The sequence below is a fragment of the Macrobrachium nipponense genome, chromosome 25 (assembly GCF_015104395.2).
Source record: "Macrobrachium nipponense isolate FS-2020 chromosome 25, ASM1510439v2, whole genome shotgun sequence".
Lineage (NCBI taxonomy): Eukaryota > Metazoa > Arthropoda > Malacostraca > Decapoda > Palaemonidae > Macrobrachium > Macrobrachium nipponense.
Window position 1 is genome coordinate 67,773,580 of NC_087214.1, and position 21,330 is coordinate 67,794,909.

Consider the following 21,330-nt stretch of genomic DNA (forward strand, 5'->3'; position numbering starts at 1 on the left):
CTGGAGGAGGCGAAGAATCGGCGCCTGAACGCCTCTTTAAGGGACGCGCAAAACGGGCGAATCTCGCCAAGAGCGCCGTGCGACCGGAGACGAATCGCTTGAATCATTTGAAAGGCGTCTGAACCGCAACACCTTTCCAACGCTTAACCGAGCCCTGTTGAGGCGCAACAGGCTCAACAAGAGAGGCGCCTGTCTGTGGGCAAATCCCGATCGACTCCCTTGGACTTCCGGTATGTCTTCTCCCGGTGCTGGGGAGCTGGACAGTGACCTTTGTCTAGGAGACGTGTCAGGACAGACAGACGCACCCTCAACTACACTCTTACCTGAGGCCGCTTTCTCCAAAAACGTCTTAACTGAATTACCAAGTTGCAAAACCGTATTCGCTAGTACCGAAAATTTCTGATCTAACCTCGATTCCAGACTGGCAATGGTGTCGGAAGAAACTACACGGGAAGCCGGAGAAGTGGGATTAGTAGGAGGAATAGGAGGTGTAGTTAAAGGAGACATAACAATTTGAGGAGAAACAGAAGGAACAGATGCATCGCAAGACGAAGCAGAGCTAAGTCTACTTTCCCTAAGCGCTGCTTTTCTAATTCTGTCTTTAGCTAATTTCTCCGAGTATGAACTAAAAAACTTCCATTGAGAATCAGTCCAATCACTACACTCGTTACATGTTCGATCTGCTGAACAAACCTGTCCCTACACTTAACACATTTAGTGTGAGAATCATACTCTAGCTTGGATAATCTAGTTTTACATCCTGAGATGCAAAACCTAACTCCCGACGGACTAGAATCCGACATGGCAACGCCTAAATAAAAAGCAAAATAACAACAACGCCAAAAAAGAGTACTTGCACCATTCCGAAGATCAAATCCACAAGAAAAAAGCGAAGCAAAGTTATCCAAACCGCACCGACCACCGATGTTCACCGGACGCCGGCAGGAAAAGAATTGGATTCACCTGGGCAGTTGTACCTGGTTCTCCCGCGAGTGGAGGGAGATGACGTCATCACCACCAGTGTTGGCGACGCCGACGCGCTAAATTTGAATTTAGTATCCTGCCGCTCGTGGAAATCACGGCTCTATAATTGTTCGGTAAGACACTACAATAAAACTTTATTGTATCATAACAATATCATTTTTTATGCATGACACTTACCTGGCAGGTATATATATAGCTGATTGACACATTTGGAGGTGGGTCACAGACAGCAACATCGTCATAATTCAAAAATTAACTAATTTTTAAAATTATTTATTAGGTTCCTTACCTGCTAAGGTAGCTGACTTCGTAGGTCCTGCCTCTTAATCTGCTAAACCTTAGTAGCTCTCAACTAGGATGTGACCTGTTTGTTGAGAAAGCTAATAACAAGGGTCTGACAACTGGACGGGACCAATTTGTTGACAGGAAACCCTAGCCCTCTCTTACCAGGGGCATTCATGCTAGGATAAGTTAGACCACCTGAACCACACACAAAGCTAACGTAACACATTACACTTCACATACTGAAGAGGAATACCCTCTCAGACAACCATAAAAAGAACACCACTTAATTAAAATACCTAGCATGTTAGTAATCTATCGTTGCTGCCGTCGATCGAGACGATTCGTACGGACTTTTGCAATCCTGTAACGAACCTCTAGATGATCGTTACATTCTACGCCTGTTGTTATAATAGGCTTCTTTCTCGTAAACTCGAGCAGGACGAGAGAAGATACTTCTTAAGATATGAGAGAGCTGTGGAATATCAGAGTTGATGTGGACCACTGGTTCCAAAAACTCGTTTCGAGGACTGGAGGGACTACCGAATTGCATTTACTTCTTTCAGATTAAGATCCAGGACATCTGAAAACACTATCCAGATGTCCGGCACCTTCTTTCTATCATGACGCACTGAGAGATGTTCAGAATAATTCCTAGATCTTGAATAATATTTTCAGTTTCCCGGTAGAAAAAACTGTGGTCTGAATTGCAGTCTATTCGGGGAAACAAACTTCTTCAGGAAGGAAATGGTCCCCAGCAAGCTCATCCATTCCCTCCCCGAGTATGCTTACTTCCCTATAAGGCTGCGCTTTGGCCTAAGCAGGAGAGCATATAAAAGTGCAATGTTGCGGTAGACTCGTAGTTCTATACCGTGCGGTAACGAGCACCGAAAGGATTAAGAGATAACTCTGTTGAACATAGTAAGGCAAAACTAATGCAACGTTTATTCATTCACGTAAGAAATCCCCTCAATCTTAGGCTAAAGTCCGTGATTGTAGGACAGAGATACAGTTAGTCAGTCAATCCCGCAGGAGAGACGTAACCGCCAGCACAGAGATACGGTTAGTCAGTCAATCCCGCAGGAGAGAGAGACGTAACCTACAGCGCATGACAGCGCACGATCTGTTACTGGTGGCTCGGTTGGAACTTGGACGTCAGACACAGCAGCAGCCCAGCAGCTTACGAACGTCGTCTCTTAACTTTATGTCTGGGTTGCCAGCTACCCTATTCTACGAAGAAATAGGTCCGTTATTTTTTGAACAAAAAGAGACTCTCAAGCTGGTATATTTAAGCGAAACAGAAAACGCTAAATATATAGATGCGTTTGTGTCGTCAGAACACTACCATACAACGGTAAAAAGATAATTCGGAAACTCCTGGAAGGCTGCAGGGGAGTGACGATTAAATGTCCTTAAAATAGTAGACAATAGACCTCTCGGTTGCCATCCGAAGAGGTAACTACAGCAAGCGTGTATGACTTGAACCAACCAGTAGTAAAATAACGCAAGGCAAAAAATTTATTATATCACAATAAAGTTTGTTCATACTTACCACCTGGCAGACATATATATAGCTTGAATTCTGAAATACAGCTACATACATATCTGACAGGCAAGTTTCATGAACAAAACTTAGAGAATCGAAGCAGACATCTCAAGCTTCTTAAGATACTGGACATAAGCGTTCATTGACGTAGTCTACAAGTCTATTTCTTGTACGAGTCTGCGAATGAGGAAGGAGAGCTCTTCCGAACCTTGTCCTATTCGCTTACGCAATATCAAGTTAATGAGATGTTTGTCAATGAGAACTAACCCATTAACGGTACAGAGAGATATTTTGTCAATGAGGGGAGACCCACTTACTTGACAAAACGATAGTATATTGTCAATGGGGGAAAGTCACTGAATTGACAAAACGTAATCCAGGAAGTCGAAGCCTTTTATTTTTCGATTCCCGTCTCAAACAAGGAAGGGACAAGAATCCTGTTAAAAGACTGGGCTTACGGTAGGTAGAACGACGATGCTCAATCGGCATGGAAGTCTCGACTAGAAACTAACAAAATCTATCATCTGAAAAACCCTTTCAGATGGTCTAAAAAGCTTTAAATTTATTGGCAGTATGGCAAAGGAAGTCTTGTCTTGCGCTTTCCTGAAGAGCGTCCTTTCGATGAGTGCCTTTGCAAGAATCCTACTGAACGTTGCCGAAAATCCTGACGTTCAGGCCGTCGAGCCTTTGCATAACCCGTAACTGTCTTATCTCAAAGTCTTGACTGAGGTAGAGAAAACGAGATCTTCCCTTGAGCTTTCCTTAACTCCATCCACCTTTGCGAAAAGCAATATAATATTGACAGAGACCTCTTGAATTCACGAAACCCGAGGTCTTGCTGGGTTTCGAAGACGAAGTTCTGTTCACTTTCTTGAGGCTCAAATCTTAAACAAGAGCTTGAGAAGAGTCAACAGAAAACGTCTGGTGCGCGCTCGGCGTCCACTGGCGAGGACGCTCGGCGTCCTGGTGCGCGCTTCGGCGTCCACTGACGAGGACGCGGCGTCCACTGGGTTGCGGGAGTCGGCGCCGTGGTGCGCGCTCGGCGGCCACTGGCGAGGACGCTCGGCGTCCACTGAGTGCGCCATCCGAGCGTCCTGTTCAAGCCGATCGTCCAAATAAGCGTGCAGAAAAGCGTCACGCTCCTGACAGGCGTCAAAACAGCGAGAGAAACTGCCTTCTTTTTCCTATTTCTTGGTGGAAAGAAGTACACGTGATCAGGCAACTTTCGCCTTCTTACTTCTCACTGAAACACTAACGAGGGAGAAGGGACGTGAAGCGTCCCTCTTCTATAAAGCTTCTAGAGGGCGCGAGTCCTTCCGAGAGCTCCAAACCTTGTGCGGGGAGGACGCCTCGGAGGACGAGAAGCAATCCTTCAGATTCGTGCATGTGCCACCCGCACTTTGGCAGTCTGGGTATTTTCATCAGAAACTGCCGAAGGCACGCCAGATCGTGGGGTTCCCTGTAACCCTCCTTCGGCTTTCGACATGCCCTCTCCGTCCCTTGGTTCTGGGAGTTCGACAGAGGTCTAGACCTAGAGGCGTTATAAGGCCGATCTGACGCACCCTCCACTACACAAGGGGCACTGTCACTGCACTTAGCCACTTCACTATTGCTCTCTAAAGCAAACACTTTCGATTCTAAGTTACGAATCGAAATAGTATAAGAGAAAGGGCAATAACCTCTACAGACACTGTTTTAGGGCCCGAAGGCAACATTACAGGGTTAGGCGTAACAAAAAACAGAAGTAGAACTCTTCACAACAATGAAGGAGAGCGATCACCTCTCGCAGACATAGTCATAACCCGTTAGGACCATACTACAGCGTTAGGCAAAATAAAGTCTACCGGAAGGTTAGCAGTATCACTACCCTGACTTTCGTAATGATTAATAGCGTACATACTAAACAAAACTTTTCCTTACGGAATTAGACACGTTTACTGATAATTGCGTACATACGAATCATAACTTTTTCCTTACGGAAATAGACATGTTTACTGATTAACTTGCGCCCCCCAAGTGCGGAACTACCGAAGCTTTCGGTAGCCACACCCCTATCTTTGCAGACAACACCCTCTGAAACTAGCCTAACTAGATTCAGATATCTTATGCAAAAATGAATCAAATTCAAATCAATTTAAGATAGCGTATGCCTAGCCACAAATCCAAGTAAATAAATTAAAAGACAATTAGGATACTTAGCGGCAAATGAAGTTTCCAAAATCCTAAGCCGGAGGTACTGAAAACAGGTGTTTTCAGTACCGGCGACAGAAAATTTATGAATAGAAAATGGGAATGGTTCCTGATACCCGCCTCCCAGCGGCGGGAATGGGTACTAACCACCTGGCCGACCACTGCGTGTGTCGGAAGTTTTTTTTAAATTCTGTCGGACTTCAGAAAATACAGCTATATATATACCTGCCAGGTAAGTGTCATGCATAAAAATGAGAAATATTATATGAAAAGAACATTTATTCAGAAGTGATAAGTATTTCTAAGCTTCTAGGAACATATCTAACCATCCATTGCAATCCTTGTTAATAATACTTATCCAATTTACAATATTGCTAAAGTAAGGAAGTTCAACTTACCTGTCTCAAGCTATGAGATGGAGAGGGCGGATGTTCGACCGCTGAGGCTGTTGGCACAACCTGATCTGAATCAGACAAAGGGCTCGGGGATTTCCACCCTGCCATTTCGGCATCTTCCTCTTCCTTTGCGGCCTTCTCCTGAAAGAGGTTTGAGCATTTTAAAAAATTCAAGACCATATAATGGTGAGTAACTACGCAAAGATGGTGTCAAGTTTATATGTACATACTATTTCATAACAGCAAGCCAAAATCACTATGATGGTTGTAAGTGATGTGTAGATTTGTAGATTTCGAAACCATGGATTTAACAGCTCAAAAAGTAATTTACAGGCACTTCCTGGATTACGGCAGGGGTTCGGGCCTGGTCCAGCGGTCTGCCCTAAATCGAAATCGCCATAACCCGAAATTCATCAGAAAAATTTATAGCACTGGCGATTTATGGTGTCTTACAGCTCCGTAATCTAGTATCAGTGCCATATCTTAGTACAACACTGTTACGGTCCCTGCTTTTTATATGAACATATTAGAAAAAGCCATGAATATGGATTCGCCATTCGCCAAGATAGCTGTAACCCTGGGACTGCCTGTATAACTACACAACTAAAAAAACTTCTTAACCATTAACATAAACTTAGGAATAAAAAAAAAATTATTATTTACTGATGTTATTAGGTAAAAACTGAAGAAATAATTACATCTGATATAATCATCATGCTCCTTTGAGAACAAAATAACAAATTCCTCTCATCAATGGCTGACTCAATAAGTGGCTCACTTTGTACAGTATAGGGTACATACTACAGCACCATTACAACTCTTAAGAGGTTTCCATTTTTAACACACTAACGAAACAAGTCACTACGTGTATAAATTACCCAGCAGGCATGTAAGCTACAGTGGTTTAAGAATGGGGCAAACTTGACTTGTGTGAAGAAAATATCACAGGACAAAAATTCTGATAAGTGTTGAACCTTCCATAAAATTCACAACTTCACGACTGGTACATTACAAGCGATGTCATCTTCAGCTTCCAAAAGATCTGTCTCAATACAAGAACCAACAGAGACTAAGAAACAACTGAAGACTTGATGAAGGGAGACATGAGACGACGGCAATCTCCACAACACCACAAAGGCAATCAAAAACAAGCTGAAAAGACAAGTAAGTCCTAAGAATCTGAGACTTTTTCCCATAGATAAAGGGAAAGATAATGCCCAATGGCTTGCAGGCCAAGTTGAGGTGATGAGGATGTCATCAAGCTATATGAAGAAAGCTTGTTATTATTTTCTAACGGAGCTGGAGCCTCTCTTGAAGCAAAGATGGAAAGCATAAAAATTAATATAATGGCAAGCCAATCATATCCAGTAATGGAGAAAGTAGACTTGTACTATGTACATACATGCACAAACTGAAACAAAATCTTCTTATCTGTATGACCTTCTTGGTCACATTGCATATTCCAATTCCATTAGAGTTAAAACTGACTTAAAGCTTAATCTTAATTAATGAAACTTCCAAACACTGACAACTTACCTCCTCAACAGAACGGTGATATTCGTCAATCTCATACTGGTACTTGGGTGATGTTATGCCTAAGAAATTGGCCAAGCTCTCTCCTACGTAATCACATGCTGCAAGAGCAGAACTACCGCTATATAGCATCCAATAATACATCCATGGGCCCCAAGTTAGAGACTTCTGTAAGACAAAAAAATAAAAACAATTAAAAATGAAATTTTCATTATTAAAATGAAGTTTTATTGTATACTTACCGAACAATTATAGAGCCGTGATTTCCACGAGCGGCAGGATACTAAATTCAAATTTAGCGCGTCGCGTCGCCAACACTGGTGGTGATGACGTCATCTCCCTCCACTCGCGGGAGAACCAGGTACAACTGCCCAGGTGAATCCAATTCTTTCTGCCCGTCCGTCCACCTAAGGGGAGGAGGGTGGGTATAATCATAATTGTTCGGTAAGTATACAATAAAACTTCATTTTAATAATGAAAATTTCATTTTTATTGTAGTGTCTTACCGAACAATTATAGAGCTGATTACACATTTATGGGAAGGTGGGATTCAGTGGACCACTAGTATTTTTAAATGGTTACATTTATTGCAATACCAGTAAACACTCAAGGTGTCTGTTGTACCTTACCTTGTAAGAGAGCTACAGCAGACTGTTACTGCCTCTGGTCGGTGCTCTTCTTACTATTGTAGAGGAATTGGAATTTGCCCAAAGTTAGCCTCTACAGGAGTGGAATCCTTCCGTAGTTCAAGCGAGTCAAGGCTGACTGACGGAGGATAGTAACAACAAAGATTGCCCTTGCCCTGGGCTAAGACCAGAAATTCAATCATACAAAACATTTGTCACCAACACCAGATTTAAAAACATATATACCCAACCATTGTAAAATCTGACCTAACAGACTGGTGAGTATCCCAGGTACTCAGTACCCCCAGCTTCCCTTGAACTCGACAACCTATTCAAGGTGAAAAGTTAGCATAGAGGTGACGACGCCCCTGTGCCGTTTCTCCCAACACCATGCCAGAAACCGCCACCGGACCTAACGTTTTTACAATTCTCGAAAACCGTTTCTATCTCTTTGAGATAATGACTCGCAAAAAAACCGAATTCGATCTCCAGAACGTGCTCTGAAGAATCGAAGCTAAAGATAAATTCTTTCTGAATGCTAAAGAAGTTGCCACTGCTCTAACCTCGTGAGCTTTAACTCTCAGAACGGAAAGATTGTCGTTCTCGGACTGCGAGTGGAGCTTCCCTGATAAGCTCTCTAATAAAGAACGATATAGCATTCTTAGAAAGAGGACGAGAGGGATTTTGAAACCGAGGTCCAGAGCTTAGAAGATTGTCCTCTGATACCCTTAGTGGCAAACAGATACTGCTTAATAGCCCTGACTGGACATAAGAGCCTTTCTTCCTCCTCATGTCCAACAAATCAGATAAGTTCCATTACCACAAAAATCCTCGGCCAAGGATTAGAAGGGATTCTCATTTTTGGCTAGAAAGGTCAAAGATACCGAAAATACAGCATTGCCTTGAGAGAAACCGACTCTTTTGTCTATAGCGTGCAATTCGCTGACACGCTTAGCAGAAGCTAGTGCAATAAGAAAAGAGTGCCTTCTTAGTCAAGTTCCTGAGTGAAGCCGACTTCAAAGGCTCAAACGGTGGCCCCATGAGGAACTTAAGCACCACATCTAAGTTCCAAGCCACTGTATCTTGCGGGAGCTTAGTGGTTTCGAAAGACTAATGAGGTCCGACAGATCTGAATTGGAGGAAATATCCAAAAAACCTCGATGTCGAAAAACCGAAGAGAGCATGGCTTATATCCTCTGATCGTCGAAGGAGCCAGTTTCTTAGAGTTCCATAAGAAATAGAAGAAAATCTGCTATTTCTGTTAAAGAGGTCGCAGAAGTAGAGACTTTAGCACTTCTACACCACTCTCTGAAGATTCTCCACTTCCCTTGATAGAGTTTGTTAGAAGACTCTCTCCTACAACGAGCGATAGCTTCTGCAGCTCTTCTTGAAAATCCTTTCGCTCTGACAAGATTCCGGACAGTCTGAACCCTGTCAGAGCTAGAGCGGACAAGTTTTGGTGGAACCTCTTGAAGTGAGGTTGTTTGAGAAGCCACTTCTCTGGAGGAAGAAGTCTGGGGAAGTCTACTAACAACTGGAGAAGGTCCGGGAACCACTCTTTCCTGGGCCAAAGGGAGCGATTAACGTTAGCGTTACATTGCTGTGCGACATGAACTTGTTCAGCACCTCTCTTATTAGACCGAACGGAGGGAATGCATAAGCTTCCAGACCCGACCAATCCAACAGCATTGCGTCCACCGACCAAGCTAGAGGATCTGGGACTGGAGAACAAAAGAGAGGAAGACGGTTGTTCCTCGATGTCGCGAACAGGTCTATTGACGGTCGTCCCAAAGGCGCCAAAGTTTCTGACAAATCTTGTTGTCCAAAGTCCACTCCAGAGGTAACACTTGCTGTTGACGACTTAACTCGTCCGCCAGGACGTTCATCTTTCCCGGAACAAATCTCGGGACTAGCTGAACCTTCGCTTCGTTTGACCACAGGAGGAGATCCTTGGCTACTTCGTACAGAGAGAAAGACTGAGTCCCCCCTGTTTCCGCACGTACGAGAGAGCCGTGGAGTTGTCGGAATGCACTGCCACTACTCGGCCTTCTACTAAGCTCCGAAACTGCTGAGCCCTAAGAAAATTGCTAACAGTTCCTTTACATTTATGTGGAACTTCTTCTCCTTCTCCGACCAAGCTCCTGAAGTCCGTTGATTTCCCAGTAGGGCTCCCCAACCTGTGTCCGATGCGTCGGAAAAGAAACTGTAGGTTCGGGAGGATGGGTCGTAAATCTAACCCTTCTTCCAACCTTGCTCGAGAGAGCCACCACCTTAGGTCCTCTTTTATTTGATCTGTGACAGGAAATGTAATCGAGTCTGGTTGTGTCTTCCTGCACCAAGAGGCTCTCAGGAAAAACTGCAGAGGTCTCATGTGCAGTCTTCCCAACGTCACAAATTTCTCCACTGACGTCAATTTGCCCAGGAGCCTCATCCACTGATTGGCAGAACTTACCTTTTTGTCCAAGAACTCCTGAACTGTCTCCAGACAGCCTTGAAAACCCTCTTCCGGGCGGGGACAGAAACAAAAGCCCGAAAACTTGAGCATTCAGAATCATCCCCAAATAAAGGATGCTCTGAGATGGAACCAACTGGGACTTCTGTTTGTTGACCAGAATTCCTAACTTTCTGGCAAGATCCAGAGTTGTTCCAAGGTCCTTCATGCACCGACTCTCTGATTCCGACCGGAGAAGCCAATCGTCCAGATAGAGGGAGATTCTTACTCCTAATATGTGTAGCCAGCTTCCTATCGGGGATAGAACCCTGGTGAAAACTTGAGGAGCGGTCGCTAGTCCGAAGCAAAGCGCCCGAAATTGAAACACCTTGCCTTCGAACATGAACCTCAGGTACTTCCGAGATTCGCGATGTATCGGAATGTGAAAATAAGCGTCTTGCATGTCCAGAGAGACCATCCAATCCCCCTGTCTGATGGACTCCAGAACCGACCGAGTGGTCTCCATATGAAATTTGTTTTCTGGACATGCAAGTTCAGGGCGCTCACATCCAAAACCGGCCTCCAGCCCCCTGATGACTTGGGAACTACAAAAAGGCAATTGTAAAAGCCTGGAGGAAAATCCCACCCCTTCTATCTGTTCTATCGCTTCTCTTTGAGAACAAGCGCTTCCACTTTCTGCGGCTAGCGCCAGAAATTTGTCTGAGCCCGGAGAGTATTGCCTGGAATGGAATTGGCACAGGTGAGAGCGAGGGAGGTGAAACGAGAGGAATACGATAGCCGAACTTGAGTACTTGCACTACCCAGGCTTCTGCTCCTCTGTTTTCCCATTCCTCCCAAAACAGAGCCAGCCTGGCTCCCACTGGTGCATGAAGAACCGAGCTTTCATTTGGAAGGTTTGTTAACCTTGGACCGAGGCCTTAGGGGACCTGAGGGGGGTCGCAAATTCGATTTCGGCCGAAAGAAGCGCTTGGGTTTTCTCCCTCGAAAAGGACGATTGGGCCAGAGGAGAAACCGAAGGAACAGTCTCCACAGGAGCTTTAGGTCTCTTAGTAGACTGTGCCAGTAAATCCGAAGTAGATTTCTTATCTAGCGCAGACGAAATTGGACAACACTACATCGTCTGGAAAGAGGTTATCTTTCACAAAAGGAGCAAACAAGAGAGCAGACTTCTGTTGGGACGTAACCCTTTTAGAAGCAAAGGAGCACCAAAAGTTGCCTTTTCTTAAGGGTAACCAAAGGCGATGAGCGAAGCTAACTCATCACATCCATCCCTAATGGATTTGTCCGCACAGGACAGAACACCAATCCAATCCTCCGCTAACTCCTGGGAAAGAGAAGGACAGTCTTCGATCTTGGCCGCTAAAGCGCCAATAGTCCAATCAAGGAAGCTAAAGACTTCCAAAAGTTTAAATTGATTCTTTACAACGTGGTCCAACTCAGGCGCTGTAAAGAAAACTTTCGCTGCGGCGAAAGCAGATCTTCTAGAGGAGTCGATTAAACTGGAGAAGTCTCCCTGGGAGAGGCAGAAACTCCCAGAGAAGGAGCTTCCCCAGTTACATAAAACCTATACCATCTTACGAAGCAACTTAGAGGGAGGGTAAGCAAAAAGAGCCTTCCCTAAGTCTCTTTTCATAGACATCCATTTCTCCGTCTCTTTCAACGAATGTCTAACCGCTTTAGATAGAACAAGTTTTGGGAGGAGAGGGTCTGAAGTTTTCCTCCTCATCAAAAAAGTCGAAGTTGGGGAGCGCGGAGCCGCTTTCTCAAAATAATCTGGATAAGATACCAGAAGAAATCTAAGGAGACGTGAATAACACGAGAGGTGATGTGAATCCTCCTCCTCTAACTTCTTCTTCATTCTCCGATACCGCCGAAGAAGTAGACGGAACTACAACCGGATCTGAAGGTTTCGAACCACCCTTGGACTCATTCATCCAGTTGGTTAACATCTCTAACTGCTTGCGCAAAGGCGCCAGAGACGAATCAAAAACAGTTAACGAAGGCTTGGAAGAGCCTAAATGTTCAGCAGGAGGCGGAAAAACTATTTGCGCCTCGCTCGGAGCCGCCGAAATTCGAGGCGAAACAGGCGCATCAGGCGTAACAGACGAAAAAGCGCCTAAAGAAACACCCTTAGAACTGCTAGCTACAGCGCTAAAACCACAATCTCTACTAGTAGATGGAGCCGAAAAAAGGCACAGATTGAGGCGACGAACGAGCCGCTAACGGCCGCGGCGCAACCCTACTCTCAGGCTCCTTATACCGCTTGACTGGAGGAGGCGAAGAATCGGCGCCTGAACGCCTCTGTTTAAGGGACGCGAAACGGGCGAATCTCGCCAAGAGCGCCGCGCGACCGGAGACGAATCGCTTGAATCATTCGAAAGGCGTCTGACCGCAACACCTTTCCAACGCTAACCGAGCCCTGTTGAGGCGCAACAGGCTCAACAAGAGAGGCGCCTGTCTGTGGGCAAATCCCGATCGACTCCCTTGGACTTCCGGTATGTCTTCTCCCCGGTGCGGGGGAGCTGGACAGTGACCTTTGTCTAGGAGACGTGTCAGGACAGACAGACGCACCTCAACTACACTCTAACTGAGGCCGCTTTCTCCAAAAACGTCTTAACTGAATTACCAAGTTGCAAAACCGTATTCGCTGAGTACCGAAAATTTCTGGAATCTAACCTCGATTCCAGACTGGCAATGGGATCTTTCGCGGAAGAAAACTACACGGGAAGCCGGAGAAGTGGGATTAGTAGGAGGAATAGGAGGTGTAGTTAAAGGAGACATAACAATTTGAGGAGAAACAGAAGGAACAGATGCATCGCAAGACGAAGCAGAGCTAAGTCTACTTTCCCTAAGCGCTGCTTTTCTAATTCTGTCTTTAGCTAATTTCTCCGAGTATGAACTAAAAAACTTCCATTGAGAATCAGTCCAATCACTACACTCGTTACATGTTCGATCTGCTGAACAAACTGTCCCCTACACTTAACACATTTAGTGTGAGAATCATATTCTAACTTGGATAATCTAGTTTTACATCCTGAGATGCAAAACCTAACTCCCGACGGACTAGAATCCGACATGGCAACGCCTAAATAAAAAGCAAAATAACAACAACGCCAAAAAAGAGTACTTCACCAATTCCGAAGATCAATTCCACCAGAAAAAAAAAAAGCGAAGCAAAGTCATCCAACCGCACCGACCACCGATGTTCACGGACGCGGCAGGAAAAGAATTGGATTCACCTGGGCAGTTGTACCTGGTTCTCCCGCGAGTGGAGGGAGATGACGTCATCACCACCAGTGTTGGCGACGCCGACGCGCTAAATTTGAATTTAGTATCCTGCCGCTCGTGGAAATCACGGCTCTATAATTGTTCGGTAAGACACTACAATAAAACTGAACACTTCAGTTCTTCAGCTCCTTAACTATTATATTTTTGGCTGCAACAGGAAAGCATTTGCATCAAGATCCACAACCTAGAAGTAATTTCATATTTGTCATTCATGTGCACAGAGGAAAATTAAATCCTATTTGTATGAAGCTAATCTGACTTTGTTACATACCAAACTGTTGTCAAGGAATTAATTACCCCACCTACTGGCTATGTAAACCAATTGCACTTCATCCCCTGAACAACTAACTTGATTCATCACATAATTAGTGTCTTCACACTACCTTCTTAAAACACTGGAATTGATCTCCTCTTCTTGAACTTCTCTGAAGCCCTGCTATATACCAAGGCATTTAATGATTTTTAATCTCTTATTATAAACTTTCTCAATTCAGCCATAAGGATACTTTTTCTCATAAACTTTCTCAATTCAGCCATAAAGATACTTTTTCTTTTATATTTTTATAAATGCACATCTGTTTAAATTCATATGGCTACAGTTTACTTGCCTATCCTGCCAATGAATACTTTACTTACTGCTATCAGACTGTAATCTATGGACCTGTGGGCAGTGTCTTCTGGCACAAAATATCATAGATATCCCACTGTACAGACCAACTTCATCAATGTTAATGATAGGGAAGCAACTTGATAAAATGAACACTATACCCTACACAAGTTTGAGATTAAGCCAACAACGCAAATTTTACTCTTGCCTTTCACCTGATTCCTAAGTTCAAGTAGTTTTACTGTACACCACTTCATCTATTAATGGGTCCCTCTTAAGCATAACCTTGCTTACCATCTAGTTTTATACCTCTTTTGCCACTTGACTACTTCCATGCCCAAATCCCCTAACATGTGTGCAAACAGACGAACCATACTAAAATATATCAACTCTTAACTATTACTTACTGGATCCACTAGGCTCATTGGATCTGGTTCTGGTTTTTCCTTTTCCTCCTCTTCATCTGTGCTGTATTCCTCAAGAGTACCATCTGAAAAATGGAGGATTCTTCGAGGTGTCTTGACCTTGCCATTTTTATTTGTACTGGATGACCCCAACCCAATACATGTCTGGTTTTCCTGCAAAGATGAATATAAATTAAGCTTTCAATTTTGCTACCCCTAAAATACTGTATTGTTTGGTAAACCATTTCCTTTAAGTTGTCCACTATGGACTAAATTTTATACCACCTTTCATAAAGTCTCATTAAATCCTAGAGGCTGCAATGAGAAGGGTACGTAGCACACAGACAGGAGACTATAATAGCAGGGATGATAATAAAGGGTTCACCAGAAAGAAAACAACAATGGGTAGACCCTGGAGACTATGGAATCACAACCTTCAGGAGCCCAGCTGATAGTGTGTGTGGGTGAGTCTAGGCTAGGCTTTGCAAAGACCACACTAGTGCTCTTTTCAAGCACATACTAAATTCAGGCGAATCAAAATATAAAATATTTTGCTAGCTTGCTTACATGAGAAAAAAAATTACAGTGTGAAAACAAATCTAGTTATGTAACTGTACAAATATATTTAAAAATAAAACTACAGTGGACCCCTGTATCCATGGGGAGTGGGTACCACAATCCGCCCCCCCAAACCCCAAATAGCTAAAATCCATGAATCCTTGCAGGGATTAACTGTATACAGAAAACATTTGAGAATCTGACCGAATCATACAGAATCTCAAAAGCTTTATGTACAGTTCATTCCTTAAAACATTTTTACATTTACAAAACTGTGGCTTTGATTCTCCATATTAAGACTCATGTTACTATGAGTGTTTTCTAATACAAACAACTCTATTGTTTAAGTACCACACAACACACTAAAAAAAGCTGTCAGAGTAATGTATATTATAGGTTAATAAAGAATATACAGCTACATTACAGGTAGAACAAAGAATGCAAACATTGCAACTGATGTACATTTAACTCTATTTAAAGTAGCATTATCTAATCTATCTGGGGTCCTTCAAAAATGAATTGTTTCTCACCTAATTGCATCAGATATGAAACTTCAACCATACCCACAATGAGAATGCAAGTAAGATGTCTTCTCACAGCGCCAGTTGCAGAGAAACTGAAACCATGTGTCCTGTGACAGCGCACATGAGAGAATGAAAACTTTGAAACTGGTACTACCAGTAGTACCAAAAGATATCCACTCTATATATTTATAGTTTGTAGCCTTACAGGAACAAACTATAATACGTAAAATGATATTGTTAAGATCCAATAAAGTTTTGTACATACTTACCTGGCAGATATATACTTAGCTATAGACTCGGTCGTCCCGACAGAATTTCAAAACTCGCGGCACACGCGACAGGTAGGTCAGGTGATCCACCATTCCCGCCGCTGGGTGGCGGGTCTGGAACTATTCCCGTTTTCTAAGCCATAATTTCTCTTCCACCTGTCTCCTGAGGGGAGGCTGGGTGGGCCATTAATCGTATATATCTGCCAGGTAAGTATGTACAAAACTTTATTGTATCTTAACAATATCATTTTTGTACAAGTAACTTACCCAGCAGATATATACTTAGCTGATTGGCACCCTTGGTGGCGGGCAAGAGACAGCTAAAAACAAATAATACTTAAACTTAAACTAAATACATTAAAAAACAGGGAAAAAACAACCTATGTTCTTGGATAACATAATCCATAGTTCCTACCTTATTGGGCTGAAGACTTCATGACTACTGTCGATGAGTCTGCTTGCCTCAAGAGCTTCAACGAGGAATGAACCTATGGTTGAATAACTCTTTGGATCGTGTCAATGGGGGCTAGCCCGCTTACGCGACAGAGCCTATACTGGATCGTACCAATGGGGGCTGACCCACTTACATGGTAGAGCCGTTGACCTTTTGTCATATCAATGGAGGACTCGCCCTCTTACATGACAGAGTTAAGGTTATAAAACAAATCACAAAGAGCACTGAAGCAATCCCGATCACCTGACCATGTTAGTCTTGTTACAATCTATGAATTGTAAGAGGGTCCCTATTCCCTCTGACAATTAACCAATAAAAACAACCACCAATAAACAGTAATTTAAGCCTTAAACTAAATAGGAAGGATTAGCCTCAGCCCCTTCTCCCAGCACTGAATTCGCCGAAACATACGCTCCCAGAGCAAAGCACTTTCGTACGAAATTTTAACGTCTCTTAGGTAATTCGAGGCGAACACCGAATTACATCTCCAAAATGTCGATTCTATAAGAAGTCTGAAGCGACCATGTTTTGTGAAATGCCATAGACGTAGCTATGGCTCTCACTTCATGAGCTCTCACTCTGAGAACCTTGAAATGCTCTTCTTCGCATTTAAGGTGAGCTTCCCTTATTACATCTTTTATGAAGAATGTAAGGGCGTTCTTAGAAATCGCTCTTTTCGGATGTCTTACAGAGCACCAAAGACTTTCATCTGTACCTTTCAGCAACTTCTTCTTCTCCAGGTAGAACTTGAGTGCCCTGACTGGACACAAAGTCCTTTCTAGTTCTCTCCTGTTAATGAAGATATTCCTTTTATCTCAAAGCTTCTTGGCAGGGCTTTGAGGGATTTTCATTTTTCGCTAGAAAAAATGGTTGAAAGGAGCAAATCGCTGAATCCTTCTTAAAATGATATTGTTAAGATACAATAAAGTTTGTTCATACTTACCTGGCAGATATATATATAGCTGTATTCTCTGAAGTCCGACAGAATTTCTAAAACTTACGACACACGTAGTGGGAGTTAGGGTGGTTAGTACCCATTCCCGCCGCTGGGAGGCGGGTATCAGGAACCATTCCCATTTTCTATCAGATTTCTATCTCCACTGTCTCCTGAGGGGAGGTGGGTGGGTACTAAAATTATATATATCTGCCAGGTAAGTATGAACAAACTTTATTGTATCTTAACAATATCATTTGTTCATGAAACTTACCTGTCAGATATATATATAGCTGATCCCACCTTTGGCGGTGGGAGAGACAGAAAAAAGGTATTTTAGAAAACATATAAATGTATATGATTGACATCTTGGTTCCTTACCTGTTAGCATAGCTGACTTCGTGATTACTGTCACCCAAGCCTGCTTCTGCTTCACTAGAGTTACCAACAAGGTAGTGACCTATGTAGTTGGTGCGCTCTAGATGATCTGTCAACGGGGAACAGGGACCACAATGTGACTAGACCATGACCATACTTCCGAGGGCAACGAGGCAAAAAACCACCACCTAAGTTAGCCTAACAACAAACTCCCATATACCAAAGGCTAAAGGAAGGGACGACTGTACTCGGCAGCCGACCCATACAACCATAAAACATACAAATATTAAAAACTCACCTACCCTTTTCTATGGGAAAGGATGAGTGCTACCTCCTGCCCCCAAAATAGTGTCTGCGGCGACGTATGGTCCGAGAGAGTAACAGCTTTCATAGGTCGTTCTCACCTTTTTTTTTTTTGTACCCGTAGGTAGTGAGAGGCGAACACTGAGTTACTCCTCCAAAAAGTAGCACTTAAAATGGTCTTTAAGAGCCATGTTTTTCTGAAAGGCTATTGAGGTCGAAATAGCCCTTACTTCGTGCGCGGTTAACTTTAAGTATCTTCAAGTCAACTGTCTTTTGCAAGAAGCAGTGCGCCTCTTTAATGGGTGTTTCTCAAAAGAATGCCAGTGCATTCTTGGACATGGGCATGTTTGGTCTCTTGACCGAACACCATAAGTTCTCTGCAGAACCTCGGCAATCCTTCGTTCTACGAATATACTCTCTAAGAGCCCTAACAGGACACAGGGACTCTTTCTGGCTCTTGACCAATGATCTCTGCCATACCCTTGATCTCGAATGTTCTAGGCCACGGATTGGAAGGGTTTCGTTTTTGGCCGAAACGACATATTCAAAGAGCAGACCTGCATTATTCCCTTTGAAACCGACGTGTTTGCTGATAGCCTGTATTTCGCTAACTCTCTTCGCCGTCGCCAGAGCAGTTAGGAATACAGTTTCTTCGTCAAATCCGTAGAGACGAAGATGAAAGAGGTTCAAAACGATTTGACATCAATATTTTAGGACCACATCCAGGTTCCACGAAGGTAGCTTCGGTAGTGGTACCTTGGTCGTTTCGAAAGATCTCAATAGATCATGGAGATCCTTATTGTTAGCGAGGTCAAGACCTCTATGCGAAAGACTACAGATAGAACGCTTCTGTAGCCTTTAATAGTTTGACACTAGCCAACTTTAGATCTTGTTTCAGATAAAGCAAGAAGTCGGCGATCTGGCTCACAGAGGTAGTGGTAGAGGAAACTCCTTTTCTCATTACACCAACTTCTAAAGGCTGACGCCCACTTCGATTGGTAACCGCGATTGATGATGGTCTCCCTCGCGGTGGCGATAGCTTTAGCCACTGATTCGAAAAAAACCTCTCGCTCTGGCCAACTTTTGGATAGTCTGAAACGCAGTCAGACTCAGAGCAGAGGTTTTTTGTGTACCTCTCGAAGTGGGGCTGTTTGAGTAGATCTCTCCTTAACGGAAGAGATCTCGGATAATCCACTAGGTAGAACATCACCTCTGTGAACCAGATCGCTGCGGGCCAAAAGGGGGCGATTAAGGTCAACCTCGTCCCCCTCCGATGCTGCAAATTTTCTCATCACCTCCCCCAGGATCTTGAAGGGGGGAAAAGCGTAGAGATCCAGGCCCGTCCAATCCCATAGAAGGGCGTCTACTGCTTACTGCTCCCGGATCGAGAACCGGGGAGCAATACAGAGGAAGTCTCGCCGTCCTTGATGTTGCGAAGATGTCCACTAAGGGGCATCCCCAAAGACCCCACAGTTCCTGGCATACTTCTTGATTGAGAGTCCACTCTGTCGGCAATAACTGTCCTTGTCGACTGAGGAGATCTGCCCGGACGTTCTCGACTCCGGCAATGAATCTTGTCAATATTGTGACTTCTCTCTCCTTCGCCCAAAGCAGGATCTCTTTTGCTAGAGAAAACAGGGAGCGAGAGTGTGTTCCTCCTTGTTTCTTCAAGTATGCCAGGGCTGTGGTGTTGTCCGAGTTGATCTGAACCACACGACGGGAGACTTTGTACTGGAAGAACTGGAGCGCTAATTGTGAACCGCTGCCAGCTCTTTGAAGTTGATATGCCAGGTTACCTGTTCCCCTCTCCAGGTACCTGACACTTCCTCCCCCCCTAGAGTTGCTCCCCCACCCACCCCGTGGATGACGCGTCGGAGAACAACACTAGGTCGGGGTTCTGAAGCTTGAGGGATACGCCCTCTGACAGCTTCACGGATCGAGCCACCATCTTAGATGGTTCTTCACCTCTTCCGAGATGTTTAACTTCATGTCGAAGTTGTCCTTTTCTGTCAGCTGTCCGACAGAAAGAATGAAGAGGTCGGAGGTGTAGCCTCCCCAGGGAAACAAACTTCTCCAGCGAGGAAATGGTCCCCAGCAGACTCATCCATTCCCTCACCGAGCATGAATCCTTCCCTAGAAAGGCTGACACTTTTTCTATGCCTTGTTGCTGACGTTCCTGGGACGGAAAAGCCCGAAAAGCCACTGAATCCATCTGAATCCCCAGATACACGATGGACTGTGTTGGGGTCAGATGTGACTTCTCGAAGTTCACCAGAAGTCCCAGGGACGCAGCTAAAGACAGAGTCGTCTTCAAATCCTTTCAGGCACCGGGTCTGCGAGGAGGCTCGTATGAGCCAGTCGTCTAGATAGAGCGAGATTCTGATGTTGGAAAGATGGAGCCACCTCGCCACGTTCTTCATTAAGATGGTGAAGATAAAAGGGGCCGTACTCAGTCCGAAACAGAGAGCCCTGAATTGAAAGACCTTCCCTTTCAATACGAACCGAAGGTACTTCATCGATTGGGGATGTATCGGGACGTGAAAGTAGGCGTCCTGGAGGTCAGTAGTGATACCATCCAATCTCCAGGTCTTAAGGCCCCCAGAACTGACTGAGGTGTCTCCATCTTGAACCTCTGCTTCTCTATAAAGAGGTTTAGACGACTTACATCCAAGACGGGCCGCCACCCTCCCGATTGTTTCGGTACAAGAAACAATCTGTTGTAAAATCCTGGCGTTGCCAGGTCTAAAACCTGTTCCACTGCTCTCTTCTCGAGCATCTGCTCGAGCAGGTCGAAAAGAATCTTTCGCTTTGTTAGCGGATACGATGGGGACAAGTCCCTGGGAGTGGAAGTCAACGGGGGCGGCTTTATGAAGGGATCTTGTAACCCTTCTCTATGACGTCGAGAGACCAGGTGTCTGCCTCTCTACTCTCCAGGCTTCTACAAACAACTGCAGCCTGGCTCCTACCGGTGACTGAAGGCACGATTTCTCACTTCTTACCCCTAGACTTGGAAGGGGCTCTACCTCTAGGAAGGCTTCTTCCTCGAGGAGACGATCTAGCGGAAGTCCCTCCACGAAAGGGCTTCTGCTTTCTAAACTGTTGTGTTCCAGACGACGTTGAAGGGCCAGCCGGACGTCTCGAAGACTGAGCCAACAGGTCTTGTGTGGCTTTCTCCTGCAGACTCACTGCCAGATCCTTCACCATAGCTTGGGGGAAGAGATGACTCGAGAAGGGAGCATACAAAAGTTCTGTCCTCTGAGCGGGAGAGACAGACTTAGCGCGAAGTTGCAATAAAGCGACCTTTTCTTAAGAACCCCTGCTGAAAAATGAGAGGCTAACTCCTCTGAGCCATCCCTGACGGCCTTGTCCATGCATGACAATACACTGGACAGCTCCCCCAAGCTGATCGAGTCTGGCTTACGAGATTGGTTGTCTAAGGCTCCAAGACACCAGTCTAAAAGTTGAACACTTCTAAGGACCTAAATAGTCCCTTCAAAAGATGGTCCAGTTCGGAAGTCGTCCAAGAAACCTTAGCCGATGCTAAAAGGGCCCTCCTTGAGGCATCCACCACGCTGGCGAAATCACCTTGAGCCGACGTAGGAA

General features: G+C 44.5%; 1 protein-coding gene across 1 annotated transcript in view; it reads right to left on the reverse strand.

Annotated features, from left to right (window-relative positions):
* Nucleotides 1–21,330, reverse strand: part of LOC135199101 (uncharacterized) — a 75,479-nt gene that overhangs the window by 44,866 nt on the left and 9,283 nt on the right. The window contains exons 2-4 of the mRNA XM_064227020.1: nt 14,311–14,505; nt 6,934–7,098; nt 5,401–5,538 (exon numbers count right to left, since the gene is read on the reverse strand). Coding sequence (XP_064083090.1) covers nt 5,401–5,538; nt 6,934–7,098; nt 14,311–14,505 — 498 coding nt within the window. The remainder of the gene's footprint in view (nt 1–5,400; nt 5,539–6,933; nt 7,099–14,310; nt 14,506–21,330) is intronic.